The 22913-nt window shown below is 37.0% G+C and overlaps 1 protein-coding gene across 3 annotated transcripts; it reads right to left on the bottom strand.

Annotated features, from left to right (window-relative positions):
* Positions 1-474: 474 nt before the first annotated feature.
* On the bottom strand, positions 475-15584 carry LOC129253483 (adenosylhomocysteinase-like 1). Of its 3 annotated transcripts, XM_054891879.1 has the most exons (11): positions 15382-15584; positions 14678-15035; positions 14477-14585; positions 2603-2690; positions 2213-2532; positions 1807-2156; positions 1548-1700; positions 1315-1480; positions 991-1237; positions 808-928; positions 475-749 (listed from the first exon to the last, which is right to left on the bottom strand). In XM_054891879.1, exons 3-11 carry the CDS (start codon positions 14543-14545, stop codon positions 743-745), a joined length of 1521 nt encoding a protein of 506 aa, XP_054747854.1. In that variant the 5' UTR covers positions 14546-14585; positions 14678-15035; positions 15382-15584; the 3' UTR covers positions 475-742. The 3 variants fall into 3 exon arrangements, with proteins under 3 accessions (XP_054747854.1, XP_054747853.1, XP_054747855.1); XM_054891878.1 differs by lacking the exon at positions 14678-15035; XM_054891880.1 differs by lacking the exons at positions 14678-15035; positions 15382-15584 and adding an exon at positions 15254-15348.
* Between the last annotated feature and the right edge of the window lie 7329 nt (positions 15585-22913).

Raw genomic sequence — 22913 nt, 5'->3', positions numbered from 1 at the left:
AATGCACGAAAATGTTCACGATTTAATTCCGTTTTTGGACCGAGATGAATCTTTTAAGTTACTGTAAACAACACAAATAGCGCTGGTATTTCAAACCGTACTGAGTACGTAAAAGCCAAAAAATGATAAACTTTGCGATACAGCTGTCAGTTGCCAGATTGCAACACCAGAGTTGCCAAATCCCGAAATATAAAAGGCACCCCTCATATAATTTAAGGTCCGTTGGAAAAAACCTTGAGTAGTAAGCCGTAATACTTTAGGGAGATTATAAGTAGTACCACAGTAGTATACAGAATTAAAAGAAGTAAATTAACAAAACACGCCAACTGCACAATGCTTCTACCGCTAACTTTAACTGCAAGCCGGCTCTGGTTCCAATGTTTCGGGTATGCGTTAAAAATAGCTATTGTTTCTTGGGACAATCTAATACATTTATTACGTATATAACAGCTTTGGTCATCAAAATTATATTAATAAGTTTTTTAAACATAAAAAGTTTATTTTTTCGAAGTTGAGATTAAATATAAAACAAATCTATAAATTTAATACATTCTGATAAAATTAATTGTAACATAAAACACACATGTAACAAATTATTTCAAATATTTCAATAATTTACATTTCATACAACGTTTTTTCTGACGTTACTTTTTCCAACAACAGCCTTCCTTTGTTCTTCGGTTGAATTGATAGAATCAGGGTTTACATAATTAATTAAATACTTCGCAAGGGTTTTTTATATTTAGTATCTATAAGAGAAGTATAAATTGTATGTCGCTTTAAGTTTTAATACTACAAAGTTAAAACCTGTAGTAATTGGGTTTAAAAGGTCCAGCCTTATTTAGTCCTAGATATTTGGCTTGCTCATCGGTAAGTTCCGTCAAATGTGCGTCTAGGACTGGTAAATGTAAACTTGCGACATATTCATCTGTGAATAAATGAATTACTACTTAATTGTAACCAGTTAAATAGATACGTGTAATGTCATACCCATCTTTTTAGGTAACAGATAAACATCGGATTTATAGCGCCCAACTGGAGCGTTAAATAACTCTATAAGAGCTAAAGCTTGTGCTGCAGCTGTAACCGATACCACAAATGATGGAATAGTGGAACAAGACAAATTAGCAAGACGTCCTTCCGCTAATAAGATGATCATGCGCCCATCAGGCCAAATGATGTGGTCCACTTGCGAACGTACTCTCAACCACGACAGCTCAGGAGAATGTAAACTATTCTATAATTTTTGAAATAGTTAACCAGTTTTACTACAATAAGTAAAACTTGTATGCATAAGCATAAGGGAAAACCTACAACATCAATTTCCGAATTGGAATGGCCCATATTGCAGACAATACATCCAGACTTCATGCGATCCATATGCTCGCGACTAACGACATTCTTGTTTCCAGTAGCCGTCACAATAATATCCACTTGACGAACAATCTCATTTAAACGCACTACGCGAAATCCGTCCATACTGGAAGATATTTTTTTAAGTCTAGAATTGATGAAACCATAATACATATTTCAGTTTGCGAGCTTACCTTGCTTGCAGCGCACAGATCGGGTCGATTTCAGTTACGTACACTATACAGCCCTGTCCGCGGAGACTCTGTGCACATCCCTTACCCACATCACCATAGCCACAAACAACCACTTGCTTACCAGCAAACATAATATCCGTTGATCGTTTTAAACTACGAGTTTTTACAAAAGAGGATACAAGATTTACATATGTATTTGTGTATTTAGGTACATACATATATAATAATATAAAACTTATATGAAAGATATTGGCTATACCTATCCAAAATGGAATCTTTCGTGTTGTAGAAATTATCGAATCTTGCTTTCGTTACAGAATCGTTAACATTTATTGCCGGAACAGTTAGTTTTCCGTTCTTCACCAACTGATACAATCTATGCACCCCGGTCACACTCTCTTCAACAATGCCTTTGATTGCCTTGAAAAGGGTGGGGTATTTTTTCCACATTAAATGAGTGGCGTCACCGCCGTCGTCCAATATCATATTTGGATGCCAATTTTCCGAGTTGACACACTTATCAAGGCACCACCAGAAATCCTCTTCGGTTTCACCACGCCAAGCAAATATTGGGATACCCACCTCGGCGAGTGCAGCGGCTACAGCGTTCTATTATGTACGTACATATATGGAAATTAATTATTTAAATTTTTTACTGGTTTTACCTGCGTAGAGTATATATTGCAAGCTGCCCAGCGAACGGTGGCACCCAACTCTACCAGTGTTTCAATGAGTACCGCTGTTTGAGCATTTATATGGGTGCAACCCACGATCTGAGCATTCCTCAGAGGCTTATCTTCTGAAGCGCGTTTACGAAGTGCAAGTATACCCGGCATTTCTTTTTCGGCAATTTCAATTTCTCTTCTCCCGAAAGCATGTTGTGAAGCAATATTCTTAACACAAAAATCGGAGCTGCCGGCGCTATTACGTTGCCTCTTTTCGCGTGGAGATACAGTATCCTCATCCGAACTGCCAGTATAACATGCTAAATTTTTTCAAATACAAAGATATGTTCATTATATATGTATATATATCAATATAAAATGAAAACTTGCCTGAGCTGAATGAGCATGTAGACGCGGCCGATGAGCGTCTTCTGGTCATACTGGCCATTTTTAAGGCACTCGGTTGCTTAGCTTCTTGCTATCAAAATAAATGTTTCAAGTAATTTTTATGTAATAATGGTTATTAAGTGTTTTTATTTGTATACACTGTTATTATATATCTATATAGATACTGAAACCATACATAATAATAAAAATATGCATATATCTACATATATATAAATATGTTGCAGAATACAAAAACTGTTTAACAGTGGGTATAATTTTAGAACGCACACAAAGTTTATTTTGTTTTTTTCTTTGATTGTTATATTGTGCGCATTATTGTGCACAAGGGTAGGAAGGTAGGTGAAATGGTTGAAGTACCAGTCTCGCACTCCCCAAGTAGCACAAAAGCGCCGTTTTGATACCATTATGAGACCTTCGCCAACCAGAGCTGTTGATGTAATGGAGAAGGTTGATGGGATTTAAGTTCGAGCACTGCCTGCGGCGGTCGAAGAAAGGAGCATCCAGGGCCTTAATTGTCTAGCTGCCTAAGTCCGGACAATTACAAAGAAAGTGATCCACAGTCTCCTTCTATAAAAGGTGCTCTGCAAAGAGAATTAAATGGTAAACCTAGATTTCCTTCGTGTTTGCCGATCGTCCAATGGCCGGTAGACACAGCTACGAGCATGGAAATTGAATGACGTGGAGTCCCCAAAACTTTCTGCACCCTGCGACTATTGCATTGTCCATATACGAAGAAATGGAGCTCCATTGATTCTGTGCTTTTCTGAGAAATAAGTTGTACTGTTCCCCTTTAAGAATCTTCAGGGAGTGCCAGGCCCGACGAGAGGGGGTACTTTTCCCCCGGGCCCGGAGTTTTCAGAGGGGCCCGGACTCGAGATTATACGTATTTATATGAATTAGACGTCATTGGAAAGGGCCCTCATTTGCAATTTTCCCCCGAGGCCCGGATTTTCCCCCGGGGCCCGGGTATGCTCTCTACGGCCCTGGGGAGTGCCGATGCCCGGATAAGAGAGCTCTAACACCAATTCAGTCGACCCCTTCCTGGCAAACTCATCAGCAATTTCATTTCCCTCTATGTCCCTATGACCCAGATCAGAGAAATGTTACCTGCACATGGCACCATGCACCATGGCGTCGTCAGTGCTTTGATCACAGCTCGATAAAATGTTAATATGATATATCTCTTGCTCCCACGTTCTTTAAGCATTTTGCATGCCTGCCAGAACGCAAAGACTTCTGCCTGAAAAACACTGGCAGTCAAACTCCAGATAGAGAATTTCAGAGAATTACGGTGTTAACTGCTTAAGAATGCTACAATGTCCGTTCAGAGATTGCCCCCTTCCGATGAAAATAACATGAAAGTTGATGGGAAGTAAGTGCAAAGCGACATTAAGGGAAGCACTGTGGCAAGTTTTACATGCTCCGGTAGTGCCAATACAAACAGTCCTTTGCACTCTCTCCAATAAAATGATATTCTAATCCTTCCGAAGAGGTTCCCACCAAACGAGTCATTCGTACGTTAAAACTAAAATAAAATTATTTGTCGAACATAGATTTGCAGGAGTAGAAAGCTATGCTGAAGAAGGTCAGCCTTCTTTACCGAATTTCTATTTGTGGCTTCCAATGGAGTTTGGAGTTAAGTATCACTCCAAGATACCTAACTTACGATGAAATCGTAGAGTATTATAATATTACGGTGGTATTAATATAAATTGAGGTTCATCATTATGAAATGAGTCCATTCTCTTATAACTAGAGTAAAAATTAATATATTTCAATGAAACTTGGTAAACAAATTACTCTTTGTTCTATATCTATCACTTCATATATAACAGTAGATGCTTTCCATTTCAATTCAACCGGGCTATTCGGGTCATGTTCTTCGATTTCGATGTAACTGAAATATGTTGCTCTCTGGTCAAAACAATGAGACACGTATTTTTTTGTTCGCCCGAAAAATTTTTTTTTCAAAAGTTATCGGCAATTTTGTTTTTCGGCTCAAACTCGATTTTTTTTAATTATATAAGAAAAAAATTTTTTAAATGCCCATAACTTAGTCAAAAATGAACCGATTTTAATAATTCTGGGTTCAAAATGATCGTAATTACTTACACGAGCGATTTCATGTAGAAAAGTAGTTGAAAATTTTTTATTTAGCAAAAAAGAAAAAAAATTGAAATTTTTTCGAAATTCAATATTTCAAAAAGTGTATTTTTGTTTTTTTTATAACTTTTTCCAAATCAAAAGGACACCTGAAACTTCAATTAAGCTGAATGCCCAGTAGCTAAAATGAGTTGTTTTTGAGTAATGAATTTTTGAGTAAAAAACCTGTTTCGCACTTTTTGTTTTTTGCAAAATAAAAAATTTGCAACTACTTTTTTGCAACTGTTTCTACATGAAATCGCTCGTGTAAGTAATGACGATCCTTTTGAACCCAAAATTATTAAAATCGGTTCATTTTTGACTAAGTTATGACCATTTAAAAACAAAATTTTCTTATATTATTAAAAAAAATCGATTTTGAGCCGAAAAACAAAATTGCCGATAAGGCTTGAAAAAAAATTTTTTCGGGCAAAAAAAAAAAATACGTGTCTCATTATTTTGACCAGAGAGCAACATATTTGAGTTACATCGAAATCGAAGAACATGACCCGAATAGCCCGGTTGAATTGAAATGGAAAGCATCAGTAACTTTCGAAAAATAAAAATCTGATATATTTGTATAAATGGAACAAAATTACTCACATTTGTACGAATGGTGAACCTAAAGAAATAAGGGACAAGTAAAACTAGCCCAATCATGATACACATCTTGCGCCTGCTTCATTTTGATCCAATATAAATTTTAATGAGATCAGATAAAAACCACGACAATTTTGTATATAATAAGACTAAATTTCTGCCCGTCCCTCTGGTGTTACAAACTATAACTCAAAAAAAGGGTTAGATATATTGATATTTCTGCAAGACTCAGCAAGGACTTTCAGATATAGTTCAATTGACTCCACATCAATCCCAGAACTTTGATATATGTATATATCTATCTCGATACCTGTATGCTTTAAAAACAAACCGCTATGTGAAAAAATTGTATTACCCTTGGGCGCAAGTACGCGGGTATAAAAACAAAATCTTAATTAGGCCTTGCACCAAAAAACTTTGGTGTCTGATGACGATGTGGCATATGACACACGCTTCTAGAGGTTGGTTATATCGGTTTGTTCTCATATGTATGTATGTATGTATGTATAGCACATAATGAATTGATGCTAATTCCTAACTTCACAGCAAATGAGTTGGAAGTTGTCTCTACCATATATTGTAAAATAGATTTTTTTTATAAAAAACCTAAAAATATTGTTGTTATCAGAGCTATAAAATCATTATTTCTGTAGAGAATGCCCCGGAACATGATAAATCATGAATGCGAATTTGAGTAAATGGGATTATACTCGTAAAAAAGGTAAGTAAATATTCAATTAAATAATATAGAGCGTTTCTCATGGACTGGTGAATATTAGATGTCTTCACACCGAGATCTTTGTTTTATTTTTTGGCAGTTTTACGTAAATTTTGTTTTTGTAAAGCTAACGAAAGCGATAAGTAACAAAGCGCCAAAGTGACAATCTTGGCAATTTGATTGGTAATTGGCAAAATAGCGTCAGTTATTTGGCAATGGGCATTTGATGGTCAGGCGTGAATTAGAGTTTAAAATATCAAAAAATGAGAGAACAAAAATAAATAATAAATTTTGCTATATTTTTGTCTATTTGAATTTTTGTCTATTGAAAGAAAATAAAACTTGAAATGATCATTTTATTTTCACCAGGGTCCGGGTTTTATTTTCATATAAATATGTAACAAAAGAATTCACATAAATCAATTATAAATACATGAAATAACCACATCAGCAGAGTTTCGTTCACAATAAAATTGTAGGTCCCTCCATTTGCGGAGCAACATCAAGACGCACCACACAAATTTAAAGCGGAGGCCTAGCAATGAAGCATATAAACGCCAATAAAAAAATGTAAAAGAACAAAGAAAGAATAGTTAAATAAAATTTTATTTATTGTTTTCAGCGCCATTAGCGGTCCCTTTTTATTTCGGTTAGCAGCTGACCTTCTGCTAAACTCTGTAAAAAGTAACTAATAAATGTTCGCTAACCAGGCATTAAGAATTCACTTTTTAAGCTAAGACAGAAAATTCTAAAGTGGCTTATTTTTAATTGGGGAAATTGTATTAAAGTTCAATTGAAAGTTGAATAAAATTACAACTTTTTGTTAGTTGGTTATATGTCCAATACCAAACTCGTTTTTCATTTGTTTTTCTAAACACTTTTAAACGACTATCGCATCCACAAATGCGTATGGATATGAAACCCATATTTGGGATCATGTCTGGTAGAAACAAGTCTGGTCCATTAAAGCGAAGTGTGCAAATTTTTACTGGCAGCGTAACATAAATTTTATTCTGAGGTTAGCAAGCCCACAAACGTAAGCATTGCCCTCCTTTTTTAGGTTCAATGGAATACTTTTCCATTAAGGTCAATGAATTGGGAAGATGTCCGATTATACTTTTTTGGCCACTATCTAATGTGTTGCATGAAAGCAAAATACATATGTATGTATGTATATTATATGTACCCCATGATAATCACGTAAAATTTTCAACCAAACTAAATTTATTTTGACTAGCTGGAGCCCTCGACTTTGCTGGCGTATAAGATAAAATACTTAAATTATTTCCACATCTATTTGATATACATAGGTACCAGGAAATAGAGACACATCCAAGTATTGTAAGGCAGACAAATTAGCGAGACTATCGCCTCCCTCTTGCTCTGGAGCTTGTAGGATCCCTCTCAACCTACAAGCTGCGTGGTACAAGTAGCTTTCTCTGTCTGACATGTAACGCTACAAAAAGAATTCGGCCGTATTGGGATGTCAGGCGCTCAGAGGCGCTACTTAATTGCTCAAGGAAAAATATCTCTACCTTCGTTGCTTTGATCACAGGTCACTGACTCCTAGGTCGGCATGCTCATAGATTGAACATACCTCATTTCGACTATTGCAGAAACTGCAAAAATGAAGAGGAGGACGAGTCTGTCAGACATCTTCTCTGTCACTGTCCTGCGTGGCATGCCACTGGATCTAGATACTTCGGCTCATCGTTCTTCAATGATACTGATGACCTTAGATATATAAGGCAACGGTCTAAGTGAGTTGGTTTAAAGACCAATTGCCACTTTTACCTATGTGAGTTAGGTGACAACGCCATACACAAATAAAATCAATTAAAACTTAAATTAGAATAACAGAATTTACACAGTCCGTTTGATACCCATATCACAAACTCTAATTAAATATTGATTTTAATTAACATTTTTCTTTGAAATTAAATAGCAACGCATTTTAAAATATTATTGTACTACATTTTTTAGCTTTACATTGATATATGTAAATAAAGGGTCTTGCAATAACAGGTGTTATTTTAAATAGGATTGCGCTATCGAGAGATGATTAACGATTTTTTATGGCCGGAATTGAATGGTATTGATCTAGACAACGTTTATTTTCAACAAGACGGCGCTACGTGCCATACAAGCAACGAAACAATTGATCTTTTACGGGAAACGTTTCCGGACCGTGTTATCTCTCGAAGAGGTGATGACAATTGGTCACCGAGATCTTTTGATTTAACACCTTGTGACTTTTTTCTTTAGGGCCACGTGAAAGAGAAGGTCTACGCCAACAGCCCAGGGTCGATTCAAGAACTCAAAGATGGAATTCGTGAGGCTATCGAGGACATAGGGCAGCCACTTTGCAATTTGGTTATGGAAAATTTCATGTAAAGGATATTGTCCTGTAAGCGTGGTCGTGGTGTTCATTTGCCTGATGTTATTTTCCACTATTAACGGCATACCTTCCTTTTTATAATGAAATAAATATCGGATCATTTATATTAAAAAATAGCATAATTGGCGCGTACACCCGTTTGGAATAGGTTTTTCTCAAAAATATTTGCCTTTATACCCATTATGTACGACTTGCAATAAATCACTTTTTTAATACAAATATACATGAGTTTTCCTTTTTGATGTTTTTTCAAAAAGTACAAAAATAATCAGTTAATCAACGTCTAGAAGATAAGTTAATCACATTAAGGCGAAATTCTCAAAAAAAAAAATCAGTCATTCTACAAAATTTAAATATCTTTGAAAATGAGGTTACATTAAGTTTTCATGCTTAAAAGTGTTGCCTCAAGCTCACAAATGGAGCAACCAGTCAGAAATACGCTCTGAGGTCGAGGCCACAGTCGAAACCGAAATGAACCCCAAATCTGTTTGGCTACATCGAAAATCAAAAATAGATACTCCCTTTTCATATATTCGTCTATATCATCACTAGACTATATCTGTTTTAAGGGGTTACATGGGTTTCGTTGGTTCAAAACATCGACTTATTTTTTTTTTTTTGCTTATAAATTTCTACAACCTCTCAGCAATATTATCCTAAATTTTCAAGTCGATCCGAATAATAAATTCGAAGATACAGCCTTTGGAATGTGTGCGCTCCAAGCCACTTTTATTATTATTCAAAACTTTAAACGCGTTTTTCTCGGAACTGTGTTTTCAAAGTCGGTTGTCAAATGTTCTCGAAAACTACTCAACCGATCTTGATGAAATTTTACACAGGTGTTTTCGAGCTTGAACGAAGGATTTTGTTTTTTTTATCAATTACAACTATTTAAAAAAAAAAACAAAATGTCAAGCAAATTTGACCGAAATTTTCATTTTTTGCAAAAATGTCTGCCAAAATTCCAATTTTTATTTTTTATTTCTTTCCTTCGTTCAAGCACGAGTTTATGGTCTTAACTAAAGCACTTATTTTTGTTTTTTTCATTTTTGATGAGCCTGTCAGGAGTTATGCTGACAACGCGGACGCACCTTTTTTTCGAGGGGTCACCGGAAATGACGTCACAATGGAGGAGTTTTAATTTTTTTTTTTTTGAAAATTTCAGAAATTATTCTTTAAATAGGTATCTATAAGACAGAAAAAAGAAAGAATTAAATAAATAATTTTTTACATAGAAAAAAAATATTGAAAATAGGCCTTTTTTTACCCGACGAAACCCATGTAACCCCTTAATGAATAAAACTTCGTTCCGGGCCATGTAAAATACTTTATCTGTAATTTTTATTCGATAGTAGCTTTGGATAATAATCAGCAATTCAAAGTGAGTGATGGATTTGTGCATGACGACTATTTTGTTGACTCCGAGAGATGATGATAGAAACATTTTTTATATTGTAGTGCCCAATTGATAATTCTACAGATTTATGTATGTATGTTTTAACTAACGATAATTCTATAGATTCACATTTTCAACAAGTTCATAGATACATATAAGCAACCCTCTGTAAATATAATTAAGGTAGCTTAAAATTTCCACAAAATATAATATACCTATGTATACAAATTTATTCTAAAAATTTGTATGAATATACTAAGTTATAAAAAAATTAATAAGTATATTGGCTGTTATCAAAAAATATTAAGGTAAATCAACACAAATATTTTGTATTTTTCTATTGAACCAATTTGCACTACATTCGCGGCTAGCGCAAGATCAATAAGTCTAAATGGGGAAATATTGATTAGGCAATCGAAAATGTTATTACATACGAACATATAATTATTTGCATTCATAAGTACACAATTTTTTAATCAAAGGTGTTAATAGTGTCAATTAATGTTTAGGTGCGGTATGTGTGATAATTTGATTTTGAGAAATATAAGAACTACGAAGTAGAATGATAGTTATCTAAGGAAATTTCTATAAAAAAAATTTTACAAAAATTCTAGAGCACTGCATATATTTCACTGACACAAGGGTTGTCATGTACATTTCTGGCCTTAGGCACTTCTAGTATTGTGAGACGCCATCTGAAATTTTATTGGAAAGTTTAACATACTTTACCATAAATAGTAAAGTAAATATCTACTCCAACAGCACAAGAAATTGGTTGGCTGCTACACTTTCGTTCGCATCCGAATTCTTTGATATAAGGCTCATCTGGATACCTGGTTACACCAATATTGCAGGAAACAGCGCGAAATTAGTGGATTGGAGTCCCCTTGACTACCTGCGGTCTGTTCTTGGAATACAGAATACTGTCCGAGAAGTATACATTCAGTTCGTTTTGCGTCAGCTGTATGGAAGATGAAATGGAATCATCTCAGCCCTTCTCCTTAGCTGTCCTTCTTTCGCGGGGCTAAGATTTAGGCATCTTGACTCTCATTTCTGTGCTATGCTTGATGATGTAGCAGGCTTTGATATTAACCACCAAATGAACTTCATCAGCAGCATGAAGCGATTAGCACGACCGTAACTAAGTCATCGTTCCGCCTTCATCCACAAATTCCCCTCTCTTTTTGTCCTATTAGTCCCCTCCTCCTTATTTCCTCTGCGATTGTAGCAGGACGGAAGAAATTTCCCACAAGGTGACGTTATTACTAAAAATCGCATTTATGGCCCGATATTGTTCATATTCGAAATATCAACTTTTTCAAAATAATTAAATTCCAACGCTATGCATTTACACAGTCCAATCGAGCAAAGACGAGTGTTTTACTTAAGTTTGTTGCTGATGAAATTAACGATTAATTAGAATTTCTGCGAACTCTGAATGGTGAATTGTGCACAACATTATCGAGAGGCCTGTCAGAGTTTATATTTACTTGAGGATGGTACTCATTAAGGGGGGGGGGGGGTCACAAAATCGAAATTTTTTTTCTTCCCTCATCTTATAGTAAATCATTTCAAGAATGTTGTGTCAAAATTTTAAGTGGATCGGAGCAGAACTCTCAAAGTTATAATTTTTCAGAGTCATTTTTTCAAACGCGTTTTTCCCGAAACGACTTCTTAAAAGTCGGTGCCAATCACAACTCCGAAACTATTCAACCGATTCTTTTCAAATTTGGCACACGTTTTCTAAATCAAAAATAACTCCCCCCCCCCCCCCCCCCCACTGTTTTTTTTTATTTTTTTTAAGGTTGTTTTTCACTTACAAATATGGCGAAATTGTTCGCTAAAAATGCTCGTTTTACGTTTTTTTGCCACCAAAACTACAAAAATGAAAAAAAAAAAAAAAATTTATTAATGGGGGGAGGAGCATTACATCATACTTTAACTGAAAAAATCGACTTTTTTAGTTTCAGATGATTCTACGACGAATGCCGATTGGCACCGCAGAGCACCTCTCGAAAAACATATCTCCAAAAAAACTCTGTCATGGGCTTATTTGTCAATATTTTATTATTAATATTTTTTAAAAACTTATTGAAAAGATGTACAATAACATGCAACTGATTTTATTAAAGTATCTTAAGCCATATTTCTGTAAAAAATTCAAAAAAAAAGTGTTTTTTTAGCGCTAAACCCTACCAGCCCCTTAAGAGCACACACTTGCTGATGCTGTTGTTTCATTTACTGCGCATCAAACTCGATCAGTTTTGCTATAATAGTTTCAACTTGTTTGACTGAAGTATGACTGAAGACATTTTGCTTCGAGTTCGTACAACAAAAGAAAACCTCGAACTAGAATTTGGCACAGAGATTTATAAAAAGCGTTAGTTTTGATAGAAGATGTCTGGAAAAATGTTGCACGAATTAGGAATGCTAACTCCAAATTGACAAGTGAATGATAGATTTAATCGAGAATTCCGAACGAGACTTTTTGGATCAACTATTACAAACTATGATTCACTTTTAAGCAGCAGCAAAAAGCCGCGTACAATGAATTGACGAGAGCAGTCAACGAAGGCTTCGGAGGAATCTTCTTCCGTGAGGGTCCCGGCGGAACTGGAGTTCCCTACCCAAGTTCATTGATCTTAGCTGTGGAATTGTTGAACCATTGCTAGAAGGTGGACGCTTAAATCATCACTGAATTTGCAAACGACGGTTGAATCGACGTAGAACATGTCCAAGAAATTTGTAATGGCAAAAGTAGTGCTCAGTAGCAAAATAATCAATTGAAATGCGTGTGCAATGTCATGCAAAAGAGCATTGGAAGCACTCGATCGAACATTGCAAAATTTTCCCAATAATCGGAATCTCTAATACTGCTGGTCGGCGGTTTTCGTCAAACGATGACAAGTATTCTAAGCTCAACAGCTTGAAGTCATCTAATTCGCGGAGATATGTATGTTAAAACTCTCGAATTGACCACAAATATGCGAGTTGCATTAAAAAATTACCAAACAGCAGACATACATGCATTTGAAACAATTATTCACTGGTTTCTTTCTACTTGAATTTGCTCAATTCATACGTCGAAAGAAGAATTGATAACGAAAATGTTCTTATTGGTGAGCGAACGAGCCATTTTGTCAGCGAAGAATAAGGCTGTCCTTATTTGAATATAAAAAATTAAAGTCAAATATCTGGCTAATTGCTTTTGTGTGAATCGATTGCGATACTGATCCATACGAAGGACTTACAAGGAATGTCACCACATAATTTACAACTCAATGTAAGATCGTTGATAGTCATGTGGCGAAGCCTGAAGCAGCCAAAACTGTGCAATAGAGCAATAAATGTTTTTAAAACAATTCAAAATCGCAATTTCTTGCAAATTTAAGGAAATATTCGTTCGGATGAATCCTTTCTCGACAAAGGGTCTGAGCATGATCTTAGAGGCGCACGATAAAAAACAGGTTCACAAATATAAGTTTAAATTCAATCACGTCAGCGTATTCGGAAATGTATCCTTACACTCAATGTAGAAAGAGTGAGAGTGTTTTGTGGAACAATATTAAGACGCACGCCACAAATATGTATCTATATGCATACATATTAGGCCGGATCGATTTGTGGGAGGCAAAAAAATCGCCCATTGCTCTGTGAAAATCGTATTCTAGGGATCAAAATAAGAAACTTTGCCGAAGGAACCATACCTCTAAAACGTTTCTGATGTCCCCCAATTTGGGTCGAACTTTTTAGTTTCTTTTCTCATGTAAAGGCCAAAAATGGTGATATTTTGAAATGATTGTATGGGGAAGCCCCAGGGGAGTTCCAGGGCGTGTGCCACTGACATGGGTGGATCGGCGGTCCAAAGTTAGTGTGGGTCGGTCATACATTTGGACTCGAGTGGAGCACTCTAAATAGGTCAAAGTGGGATTTTTCGTTCGACCCAAATTGGGGGACATCAGAATTCGTTTTAGAGGTATGGTTCCTTCGGCAAAGTTTCTTATTTTGATCCCTAGAATACGATTTTCATAGAGCAATGAGCGATTTTTAAATCGACCCGCCCTAATACATATGTATATATCTGAACAAAATTGTAAAATCCTTGTGCACAAATGCGCGCGGGTAAAAAAATATATGTACATATATACTCGTCATGATATTTAGCAGCTTTCAAAATATAGGAGCAATTTAATCACTCTGGAAATATTCTAAATTGTACATATATTTTTATATACATATGTACATGCATATGTATATATGTATGTAACACTAGAAATTTTAGGTTCTTATTTCACTAACTCAGATAGGCAGTATATCTGTGAACGTAAACACAATTTACTTATACGCTTGCGAAACTAAATTGCTTTTAAATAGCCTCACGCTCATTACAGATAAGGAATGCTACTTTACAAGCGGTTTTAGTGTGTATTTTAATTTTCAAGGAATATCTACATACATATGCTTGTAAACCTAGGTTTTCAATGTTCACATCAATACACTAATTCATACAATTTATAAAAATAAAATTTGTATACTGAAAAATCCATAAATATTTCTTGTTTTACTGAGTTAAAATTAATAAATCTATTCTTTTTCACTCACCTTGTCGCCGAACCCTAAATCCGAAGTAGGCGTGTCCGAAGTCATTTTTGAAATATTCATATTTAGCATCCGTACGAAACCAATTCGTTATGTGTGCACGTTTGATTATCTGAAAATTATACCGATCACCAAATTTAAATTTCCATGTGACAAGTGGGTACAAATCGTCACTTGTTAACGCGCGTATTAATGTTTACATACCTTGATACACACATACATATACATTCAAATATTCATACATGTTTAAAAAAAATCGCTAAGCAATACTTTCAAGCTCAATGTTTAACTCGTGACTTGAAGCGTTAACAGCAATAAATTACTGAAAATTAATTTGCATAAGTCAGCCGCTAAATATCGACTGTAACTGCACTACTTATAGCAACAGCTGCGGCAAGCAAGCGGGCAGGAATACGAATACAACATACAATATTTTAATAGAACGCGGTTCATACATCTGCAATCACATGGCTGATTCGAAGATTTGCATTCCTTGACGAAAATTACAATTAATTGGAATTTCTCTTAATTAGTAAGAAGCGGGATACATGGATGGTTATTGCTAAAAGGGACAAAAATGATACCTAAGTAAATTTGTGCACTAACGTGCCAAGTTTATTATTATCATTGCGCACACAATCAATATTTTTATATTGCACATTTATAATAGCACTCGATAGCTCGATTTATTAGAAAAACAGCCTCGTATTCAAGTTATAATTTTATGCGTTAGCAATCACTCGTTCATGTGGTGCGTACGTATTGTCCATACAAACTTACATAGTTAGGTACGCTCATTTGTATTCATGTAGATAAAGGTACATTGTAAACATGTCTGTTTGAAAATGTTTATATGCTCTTGGATGTATAAATAATAGTAAATAAATGAATCACAAAGCAAATCTCACATCTGGTCGAATTTGATTAACCACTGGGAACCTGTTTGCACCGTTCAGTCGCGTTTCGGTTTGTATCGAACTGTCGCAGTAAAATGCAATTAACACCGCGAAACGAGATCGTTTAAATTCGGGTGGATCACCACAGTACGGGGTTATAGCGCTTTTTTACTTTTGTACTGTGTGTGTACATTTAGCGTCCACTCTCGATTAGAGTAAGCTTCTAACTGACTTCATCACTGCTAGGGAATGATCATATATAAATGAAAAATATAGTAAGCTGTAGTGAGATTCTTATCTCGTGTAGCTTTCGGACCGTTATCGCCCGATTTACCTGTCAAAGTATTTATACTCGCAGACACTCTTTCGTCACTCCGCAAGGAGGGTTGAGGGAAATGTATTGAAAGTAGTGAGAGGGCATACCCGTTGATAATAACTTTATTTTAAAAAGTAGCACTCTTTAATGCCGTTCGCCATGAAGTGAAAAAATAATTAAGACACATTTTCTTTTATAGAAACAGTTTGTTTGAAAATCCACAGGAACGATGGCAGAAGAGAAAAATTTGCATTTTCATGGCGTTGAATGAAAACTAAGTTAAGCTAATAGATTTTTTTTTGTTTTTTAACTGAAAAAAAGATATATGTATGTGTGTACGCATTATTTTATTAATGAACCAACGAAATGAACAATGAAATGAACGATGAATCAACGAATAAAATAAAGCCTATGCTACGCACCTTTTAAATTTTCCGATTGAAACGAGTAATCTTAAATAATAAAACGAAAAGAAATTACTACCGATGTGCTGGGTGGCAAAAACTTGGACAATACACTTGTGCGTTATTTTAAACCTCCTAGTTATCAAGCCAAACGAGATTATTTTTAAGAAGATGCATTTGTTCCCAAATGCAGTACCTTTTCATGACGTACCTAAAGTGTATGTGGTCACGAAATTAGCCGCTGGTGTCAAACAGAGTAAGTCTGCTATAAACAACCACAATCGGGTCCATATTTGCACTAAAATATAATATATAAGCGAATGCTCCGTGAACACTGTGATAAAATTATTTGCTTTAGAGGCTTTCCACATACATATGGTACATATGCATTAACCGGAAAATGTAATAACTACTTAAATGAAGCTGACTAGGAGATACTTTTAAATACTTTCATTTTAACAGAAAATTTCATTTCAAATGAAGAAATAATGTGGGCAAAAAGTAAGGTGAATTTATTTGTCAAACTTCGCTCTAGTTATTTTTTTCATGAGTTGGCAGCACTGTTAATAACATCTGGGCCAACTTTCATGTAAATGACATTATCAGTAATATATTTACGCTTGTGTTTACCAAACGACCAAGAGTGCATTTTTCGATTTTTACAATGTCTGATTTGATTGAGCAGAGAAGTGCCATCAAATTTTGTTTGCGGAATGAACTTTCGGCTGCGGAAACGTTTAGCATGTAGCAGAAGGCATTTGGTGATTCGACCATGTCGTAGAAAAATGTTTATAAGTGGTACAAAGACTTCAAAGAGGGTCGAGAACGTGTTGATGACTTGGAGCGCTCCGGACGACCATCGACGTCAACAGATGACCAACACGTCAATAAAGTGAAGGAGTTAGTGCTCAAAAATCGTCGGTTGACTGTTAAAGACCTTACTGATATGATCAGAATATCAGAAGGATCTGTGAAAACCATTTTGAAAGACCATTTGGGCCTACGAAAAGTCAAATCTCGTTTGGGACCGAAAACTCTCAATTTCTTGGAAAAAAGTCGTCGCGTTGATGTGTGTGAAACAATACTTTCAGACTATTAGGTCAAGCTCAAATGCATCATTACGGGAGATGAGAATTGGATTTATGCTTACGACCCTGAAACAACCGACCAATCAAGCGAATATCGTGCTAAAGGCGAGGCCAGACCGAAAAGAGCACGTCAAAGTCGTTCAAAAATAAAGGTCATGATGACACTTTTTTTCGATTTTCGTGGTGTGGTGCACTATGAATTCCTTCCACCTGGCCAAACTGTTAATAAGGAATACTACAATATTTGAGCGTTATGCGCCGTTTACGTGAAGCAATTCGTCTAAAAAGACCAGAATTATGGGCCAACAACTCTTGGTTTTTGCATCACGATAATGCACCGTCTCACACTGCACTCGTTCTTCGTGACCATTTCGCCAAAAATTCCACGCATATCGTTCCGCAAACACCGTATTCGCCTGATTTGGCTCCGTGTGACTTCTGGCTATTCCCAAAACTCAAGAGACCACTCCGGGGAACGCGTTTCGAGTCGATTGAGGAGATAAAAGCTGAATCGAAGAAGGTGCTGATGGCTATACCGGAAATGGACTATTTGGCATGTTTCGGGGATTGGAAAAATCGTTGGCATAAGTGTATTTCATCGAGAGGGGACTATTTTGAAGGGGATGAAACTGATTTACAAGAATAAATAAAGATTTTTCATTTTCATCATTTGCGGTTCCAGTACATACCCGACTAGAAATTTTGGTAAGGCGGTGATTAGGCGCAAATAAGGCAGACCGCATTCCAAATTTGCGCCTCATAAGGCAGCCAAACTAGGGCCAAGTCCCGAAAGTAACACCACACATCTGCCTCATTAGGTGCAGGTTCGAAAAACCGAACTTCGGTAATACTCCTTCTACAAATCACTGCCACAGATTTTCGTGACCACAACCAAATTTGGTATTGTTCTGGCATGCCAGTCTTTGCCTTGCCTAACATGGGCCTGGTAAGGTACTAGTAAGGCGTGTCTCAGTAAGGCCTGCCTAATTCCGGCCTAACTGATTCTTCGGCATGCCTCATTATAATTCTAGTTGGGTATGTATGTAGATATAAAAATAGAAAAACATATACTGCTTTCCTGTTGAAAACTAAGAATTCTTTCTTATGCTGTAACTTAGTCTGCCAGAAGTTGAAGATGATCATAACATTATCCAACAACCTTGAACGTAAACCATCATATATATATAATATATATACATATATTTAATTATTCCTTCCGCATAGTGAAGCATAGGACCACAACAAAGCTCTTAAATCTATTCCTATCCAATGACATTCTTATTATTTCGTTCCAGGTCAATTCACTTAAAACGCTGGACGTCCCCTTCTGCGTGATTGATTGATGGGTTCCATTCGAAAATTTTCTTCGTAATATCGTGTGCAGGCTTTCTAAGCGTATGGCCAATCCAATTCCATTTTCTTTTCAGAATATTTGTTTTGATGAGCATATAGTTAGTCGATTCCCAAAGCCAGTCGTTGGATATATATGTAGTAGTTTCTGGCCACTTTACTTTTAGTATACGCCTAAGGCAACGATTTGTAAAAGATTAAATACGTTGTATTAGCCGTAGTGCAGCATTCCATGTTTGGCATCCGTATAATAAAACGGATATGACGTGATATGAGGACAGGAATGAGGAGCTTTAGATGTTTTTCTATTGCACGAATGCAAGGTGCAGTCGCCACAGGTCGAAATAATGCATCCTAGATATCAGAAACTTTGAACTTCCTTTATAGATGTTGAGTTTAGTAGTAATGGACGGGTGCTGTTTCTATTTATGCGCATAACCTTGCTTTTAGAGCCATTGATGTTGAGTCCCACCAGTGCCGATATTGAATCGAGTTTTCGTGTCATGTCGTCGTAGTTTTGTGCAAGGATACAAATATCGTGATGTGATGCTTCTCTGTTTAACTAGGGCCTGATGTGGTCAACACATAATCGGTGCGGCCTGAAGGTTGTGCTTCACGAAATATTAATGTAGGGTAAACGTCGGGGATTCGCTGATTTATGATATGCGTGATGATTACTAGCGCTGCATATCGGAGTGATTCCTCTGCAATTTGTTCATTATAAGAGATCGCTTTTTTGGAATTTTGATTATAACATCTTTCTTAATTTCGCTTGAAAGGTACCCATCTAACCAGAAGCGTTCGACGATGGGCTGAACGAAGTTAGGGTCTGCCTTTCTTAGTTCTGGTGCAACGTTATCACTGCCAGGTGCTTTATTGCCTTTTAGTGCTACTATTACATCTGTTATTTCTCGTATGAAGGGGTGTTGTGTCCGGACGTTATCGTTTTCTGCGTCCTTATCGCAATTGCATTGTAAATCACTGCTTCCCTCATAGTTAGAGAGTAATATTTTGTAAAAGCTTTCTCAAAATTTAAGTTAATCGTTAGTTGAGTTGACAAGCGATCCATTCTCGACCCGAATTGGCTTGCTAGAGGCAAACGGGCGGTTCGGTAGCTGCTCCACTATTTTATAGAGGTTCCTACTGCGGTGTGCCTCGCTTGCGCCCTGTGCTTTCGTTTTTATCGCAAAGCGCGCTTCTTTTAAACATGCGATTTAAGAAGTTGTGCTTTCTCTGCGAATCAAGCTTCGCGCTTCCCGTTCACGCGGTATTGGTTGTGGCTTTGGCAGCTGTTCTTTGTTGAATAAGACTCCATGTTTCGTCTGATATCCATTATTTTCATTTGCTTTGATATAGCCAAGCTCTTAGATGCAGTTACGAATATATTTTTACAGGGTGACAAAAAATAACTGTATACAAACTTCTCTGTGCAATTAGATGAATGTAAATTTTGTTTAGCGAATGCTCTTATTTTGTGATTGTTGTGTGTATTCTGAAGTACAAAAAAAAGTATTAGTTTCTATTCCAGCTCATTTTAAATACTTTGTGTAACGATGTCAAGTAGTCGCTCAGCTATTATAGCCCTGCATCAGCTAGGAGCACGCAACTGCGAGATAGCCCGGAAGCTTGGAATTGGACTTTCATTGGTTTCTCGTGCAATCAAACGATTTAAGGAGCTTGGTAATGAAGGTGACCGTCCTGGAAAAGGAAGAAAACGAACTGTTAACACTTCCAACAACCGAAAAATCATCAAAACAAGAGTTCAACGAAATTCGATGGTCTCGATGAGGAAAATTGCTCGTGAGACAGGCATCAATCGTGAATCAGTTCGCCTTATAGCAAAACAAGAAATTGGACTTAAGCCTTATAAAAAATAAAAAATAAAATAAATAATTGGTGCGTACACTTCTGTTAGGTGTTTGGCCGAGCTCCTTCTCCTATTTGTGGTGTGCGTCTTGATGTTGTTCCACAAATGGAGGGACCTACAGTTTCAAGCCGACTCCGAACGGCAGATATTTTTATGAGGTGCTTTTTCATGGCAGAAATACACTCGGATTAGAAAATAGTTTTTCTTAATTTTTGTGTTTCACCGAGATTCAAACCTACGTTCTCTCTGTGACGTCGACTCTCGGCTACGTCGACTACTATCTCACTCAAATACTGAGTGGGCACGGTTGTTTTTTGGAGTACCTCTACCGATTTAAACTGGAAGACAACCCGTTCTGCCCAAACTACAGCAACGCGATAGAAAGTGCGGAACACGTATTCTTCTACTGCGATCGTTTCAGAGAGGAGCGCCTAACACTTGAAGCACTTCTGGGTGGTCAGCTTTGCCCGGAAAATCCAATCACCAAGATGATCTCATCAAATACTTGCTGGAATGCAGCAACAAATTTTGCAACAATGATAGGGCTATATCTTCAATGCGCAGAGTGGCAACGCAACGCGCAGCGAAGAATTCAGCAGCAACTTTTGACTGGAGGTAGACTACCTACGAACTGACGACAAATCACAGACACCTGAGCTTAGTGCTCGAGACGGTATCAGACTACGACATGTCGGTAATACTTACGACACCTCTTCCGATGTTTCATTTGCTGCAGAACCACTTATGAAGTGGAAGCAATGGATACTATCGATAGCGTATAACCTCCATACTCCCATGTAAGAGGAACCTGGGCGCAGGTACCTGTTGTGTCAATAGACATAAAAGCGGCTCCACCTTGACGAAATGTTAACACTGTCCCAGGGTCGAACTCAGTCACTAAGGAGGGTTGTTATAGTGTTAGTGGGAGCATGCCCCACATACCACTGGTGCGACGGCGCCTTTGATGATGTTTCTGACATTTTGATTTTAGCCTCCATAAAAAAAACAAAAAGCCTGGATTTACAAGGCTCGACTACCCTTGATGTGGTTGGGGGGGCTGTCTAAGGCCATAATCGCAGCTTGGCTGTCGCTGCAGGCACATATAGATCCGCCTCTCCATCGGTTTTCCACAACAAAGTTCATCACTTCTTGAACTGCCAACACCTCTGCTTCAAACACAGATGCATGCATTCCAAGAGCAAAGTGCTGTTTTGGCCTGCTGGATTCCACTTAGACCCCAGAGTCGGAGCGATGCTCGGTCCTGGAGCCATCCGTGAAAATGCGAAAAAAATTACTTTATGTAATACGATTTAATTAGCGAGAGTTTGCATTTTTCCATCTATTTCTCAATATTTTTCCTAACAATATTTAACTTCAAGAGTCAACACCACAAAGAAACCGTTACATAGGTTTGCCTACTGAACTAAAGCGAGTATACGAGTATTTGGTTCTGATGTGATAGCCGTTGACCTCATTGAGCTGCAGTTCGCTAATTAAAATTGGTAGGGTTCATTGCGGAATTCCGATCGCCCCCATAACTCAAACCTGATCTTTTGTTGATTCAAAAGCATTGCTTCATCCAACATTCGCAAGTTCCCTTCTGACTCAGAGACGGTCCTTACAAACTCCCCGGCTTACAAACTCTATTAGCAAAGTCAGTGTTATTTTGCATGGGATCCTGTAAAGGACACTCATCACTTTCCATAATATCTACACTGTCCCACAGTCTATGGTCGCAATAGCATCTCAGCCAATTTGTACGAAGAAAAACCTTACCTGGAAAGTAGTCGGAGGTAACTACTGCCTCTTGCACCCGACTCTGCTGTTGTATAATCTATATATTGTTCTAGACGTCTCTTTGGCGTAAAGTGATTGTTCAAAGCAGGAACCCTAAACCCATCCCATATCTGGAAAATGTTTCGGAAGTATTGACCTCTCTGTTGGCTTTGAAGTCAGAGCCTATTGGCATTGATAACTACGATTTAATGGTAACTTTTGCTTATGCCGGTTGATTCCTCTTTAAAACCGAAAGTCCTTTCGAAAACGGGACACCAGTCTGCACTTTGCACAGTTGCATGGGTAATACTTAGCAGTGATAGACTTTTGTGGTTCGCAGAGGAACCACCTAGCGCAATCACAGTGGCTGGAAGTATCGTGTGCCACCTACAAATTGCTTTGCAGTTGCTGTTCCGCCTTGGAAAAAAACTTTCAGTTCAAAGAAATTATTTCGGATGAGATATTCGTTAGGAGCGCTGAATTAAGACTATAGTTTCTTTTTAACATTTTCAGGAGTTAAAAACAACCCTTTGAGACTGTGATTGATATCTCTTAAAATTACTCATTAGCTAATTCATCGGCAGCAGCAGCAGGCGATTGGTTTGAGCGTAACTACGAAATCGTTGGATCCAAGTTGGAAACCCCGTCATGATCTAATAACCCTAAAAAACCGTTTGCCCGTCAGAGGCGACATAAAATTGCAAGTACCTCCATTCATCTAACAACATCAAAACACAACACAA

Source organism: Anastrepha obliqua, chromosome 1 (assembly GCF_027943255.1).
Source record: "Anastrepha obliqua isolate idAnaObli1 chromosome 1, idAnaObli1_1.0, whole genome shotgun sequence".
Classification (NCBI taxonomy): domain Eukaryota; kingdom Metazoa; phylum Arthropoda; class Insecta; order Diptera; family Tephritidae; genus Anastrepha; species Anastrepha obliqua.
The sequence above is the reverse complement of the archived record's forward strand: the minus strand, read 5'-3'. Positions and strand labels throughout refer to the sequence as shown.

What these genes read in the sequence shown, in the direction of transcription:
- LOC129253483 (XM_054891879.1), bottom strand. Translation starts at nt 14,545, where the DNA reads ATGCTAAATATGAATATTTCAAAAATGACTTCGGACACGCCTACTTCG. An exon ending in TACATGCTCATTCAGCTCAG is followed by an intron (nt 2,533 to 2,602) that starts GCAAGTTTTCAT and finishes GAAAAAATTTAG; the next exon opens with CATGTTATACTGGCAGTTCG. An exon ending in AAAGATTCCATTTTGGATAG is followed by an intron (nt 1,701 to 1,806) that starts GTATAGCCAATA and finishes AAAAACTCGTAG; the next exon opens with TTTAAAACGATCAACGGATA.